A 3887-nucleotide genomic window follows, 5' to 3' on the forward strand; every position below is an offset into this window, starting at 1 on the left:
CACTATTCCTCACTCAAAGAATGAACCTGCAGGAACCATTGATTTGAAAGAAGATCTTTGTGGTTAGAAAGACAAAGACCATGAACACCTTTGACCATGCATATCTTGTAACATATTTACATTTCTTTAGAATAACTGCTGTTTTTATGCAGTTTGGGGCCCTTCCTCATTTGTGCCACAATGTGATCAACTCTCATTATTGGTACATGTCCCAACAGCAGCCCTTCCCACTTCCTCTCCTACAGAATTAAACAGGTAGAGAGATACAATAAGTGAGAGACATATGTTATACATTCTAAGTATCAATTATAAGAACTAAGATTTGGATTAATGTAGTTAAACATAGTAGCTTTCATGTACTTTACAGATTTAAATTTCCCAATGATATATTTTCATGAGTACAGTTTAAAAATTTTGACTATAATATTAAGAATTGGTTTTAAGTTTGTGTAAATAATTTCTCATAGATATTGTGAGAAATTATAATTCCCATCAAATTATATTTCTATATTATACACCTACAAGCTATTTGGGTTGCATTGCTAATAGTTTATTGTTTGAACTTATAATAAAGTCATACTAGAAATGTTACATAAAAAAACAAACTTACATATTTTACTGGCTTTTATTAACTACTGAATACTATAACATGATTTACATTTTTTAAACAGTAATATTTAAAATAAAGTGTCCTGTTAAGCAGACATTACCAACATTAAGGTAGGTAAGAAAGAAGCCATTAAAATTACGTGGACAACAGCACCACATCCCCTACAGTTATTTCCGAGTCTTGACTGTGGTTAGAGCTGATCCCAGTGTCAGAATCTGTGTCATTTGTATACACATTAAATACCCTTTGAGTAAATGGAGGAACATCTCCACTGCTGTTGAGAACTTCTGATTCCTTCCCTCTGTTTTCCTTAAGCTGGCAGCCGTCTTGGTTGCCCATGTGAAGTGAATTGAACTCCTTAGCCAGGAGCTCATATTCTTTCGCTTTCATCTGAAGCAATGAGTCACTGTATTTAATCTCTTTCTGGATGCCACTCAAGTGAGAATGGATTTTCAAACCAGCTTTCATGCTTTTCTCCAAATCACACTTAACACTTTCTAAATTTGAGCATTCGAGTTCACCCGCAGCTGCTCCTTCGGTATCTTCATTCATCTCTACGCAAACACTTTTCACCTCTTTTTCTATTTCAGTGGAGAGCTTATCAATGAGCATTCTGTAATATTTTAGTTGTTCTTCCAGTTGTACAATTCCATCACTTTTGCTCAGGTCCTCCAGTATCTCGCTTTCATCATACTGTAAATCTAGTTTTTGTTCAACATCACTGAAACTGGGCATTAAATACGCATCCTGGACGTAATTTTCTCCATCATTTTCTACCCGATCAAGGTGGAATTTAGCTTCACACTTTTCAATTTCTAGATCCAACTCTTTCATTCTCTTGACTTGCTGGTGAATAGTATGGTCCTGGGAAATAATCAGGTGAACTAATGTTTCCATGTTATCTCGATCTTGGGAAATCATGTCTTGCTTAATTTTAGCCAGTTTCCTGAAGGTTTTTCTGACTATTCTTTTTTGTTTATCTGGTGGTAACGTCTTCATGTAATTTGCTGGGCTGAGTTCCCATTGTTTTTCTGTGTTTTGCACTAATTTAGCTTCGGCTGTCCGCCACAGGGGAACTGGGAGAAAAGCATCTGCTTTAACCAACACAAACCTCATATTGGGCTGCTCATCTCCCCATGCTCTCCAAAGCTTCAGGATTCTAGTTAGTGGAGGAAGAACTCGCTCCGCCCCTCTCCACTTTTCTATGATGCAGTAGTCACTGGGCTTCCCCAGAAGAAATCGCTTCTCTCCAAAGGTAGTCTCGTGTTCCTCAAGCAAAGCCTGGATGACATCAGCAGAGGTGGTATGTTTAGTTAACCCACAAACAATCTTCTCTTCTTGGCAAACCCAAACCACAATTTCCTTCTCTTCTGAATCCATGTCTTTAGTTGGAGATCTGAAAGAAAAACAAAGCACATTATATTTCTGTCATCACCTGTGTAAACTCAGAATGATGGTTTTACATGTGCATTCCTTCTAATTATACTCTCCATGACACATGTATTTTGAGGTTGAAATTACTAAAGTATCAGAAGTTAATGCAAGAAAAAAACAATTACAGTCCATGCAAAGTATCTTAATTTCATTGCAAACTCTGGAAAAAGGAAACTGTTAAAGACAATTAAAATCATGTTAAATTTTATTTGAAAGTTAGCCACAATATAACAATAGTTCAGATTGCTAAAGTTAAGACAATAATCAAACAAGAGGTGAATAAGAAGAAATGGAATAAGCCTATTTTCGCTGTAGCCTTAAGAATACTGAAGGAACGTGGGTACATAGACAGTAATGGTGGGATGATATCAGAGTCATAGTCTTGAAAATAGTCCATTATAGAAAAGAATCATCCTGTCATTATGTGCTAGGTATGTCTGATGATTCTAAGGATACATCAGTGCACAAAGGCGACAAGGAAACAAACATGAATAAGCAACTATTATAAAATCAGATAGTGGAAATGTGAAGGAAATAATTAAACTAGACAACGGGATAGAGAATGATGGAGAAAGATGTCTATTTTAGGTAGATACTTTTTAGAAAATGGGTGATATTTGAATAATACCTAAAAATCATTGTTGTGGTATATTTTCCAACTCATAGTGTCCCCACAAGACAAAGAACTTCTCAAGAGGGTTTCTAAGGTAGTATGGTTTATGGACGCAAACTGCCACATGTATCTCCCTTAAGACGCTGGTGAGTTTGAACAGCCTACCTTTTGGCTATCAGCCTAGCACTTATCCATTGTGTCACCAGAGCTCCTGACATTTAATTGCCAGGGGTGGGGAGAGGTTAAATAATAGGTGATGAGACAAGGGAGAAAGGGAAAGTCTTGTAGATTATGATAAGGCATTTGGATTTTGTTCCAATTTTGATGAGAGGCCATTGGAAAGTTTTAAGCAGAGGAAGAATGTGACCTGACATATGTTTTAAAAGTACCTGGTTTCTGTGTAAAGAACAGACTGTACAGAGCCAAAAATGGGGACAGGAAGGCTGAGTTGGAAAGCTACTGCAGTAGTCAAGGCAAGAGACAATCGACTTCACTAGGGTTTTATGTGTAAAGATGTTAGGAAGTAATCAAAATTAGGATACATTTTTTAAAAAGTATTTGACAGTAATTTATTCTGACGTTTAGAGGAACAAGGGAAAAAGTAAATAAACAGATTTCTCAAAGAAAAAAAGACACTGATAGTAAAAGAAGCAAGAGAGATCCATAATTCCTAGGCTATTGTGGTTGTTGTTGTTTGCCGTCGAGTCGGCCCCGACTCATAGTGACCCCTCCTTGGGTTTCTGAGGCAGTATCACTACTATTGGAGAATTTTTAAGACTATATTTTCCATCATGACTATAAATATGCTGTCTTTCAAGACAGCTTCTTAAATAATGCTAAGACAAAATGATAAGAAATTAATTGTAATGCAATATGATATATGGAGATTTAAGACTTTTGAATAGAAATCAGTTTGTTATGAATATTAAGTCACAGTCCTTTATCATCTTATTTATGTAGCACCCTCAGAGCATATGGCTTCATGAAGTACATACCAAATAAATTTTCCCTGGCTTCTAGAATCTTTTAAGTTACAATTTATAGTGTTTACGTTTTAGTGGCAACATTGACTAATCCTGTGTCCTTATCTTTAGTGAACTAATTATTAAATTTTGGTTTTTGACTCTCCTGAGGTCGTGAAGGGATTACTAAGGGTGAAGGAAAAAAAATCAATGACATCAAGCAACATAAAAGATTAGATTTCATTCCTCACAAAGAACACCCAATAAC

The 3887-nt window shown here is 36.0% G+C and overlaps 1 protein-coding gene across 1 annotated transcript; it reads right to left on the reverse strand.

Annotated features, from left to right (window-relative positions):
- Positions 1–745: 745 nt before the first annotated feature.
- Positions 746–1999, reverse strand: RASSF9 (Ras association domain family member 9). The gene has a single exon (XM_007952578.2). It carries the CDS (start codon positions 1988–1990, stop codon positions 746–748), a length of 1245 nt encoding a protein of 414 aa, XP_007950769.2. The 5' UTR covers positions 1991–1999.
- Between the last annotated feature and the right edge of the window lie 1888 nt (positions 2000–3887).

Source organism: Orycteropus afer, unplaced genomic scaffold (genome assembly GCF_000298275.1).
Source record: "Orycteropus afer afer isolate SDZICR_OR568_19922 unplaced genomic scaffold, OryAfe1.0 scaffold00349, whole genome shotgun sequence".
Lineage (NCBI taxonomy): Eukaryota > Metazoa > Chordata > Mammalia > Tubulidentata > Orycteropodidae > Orycteropus > Orycteropus afer.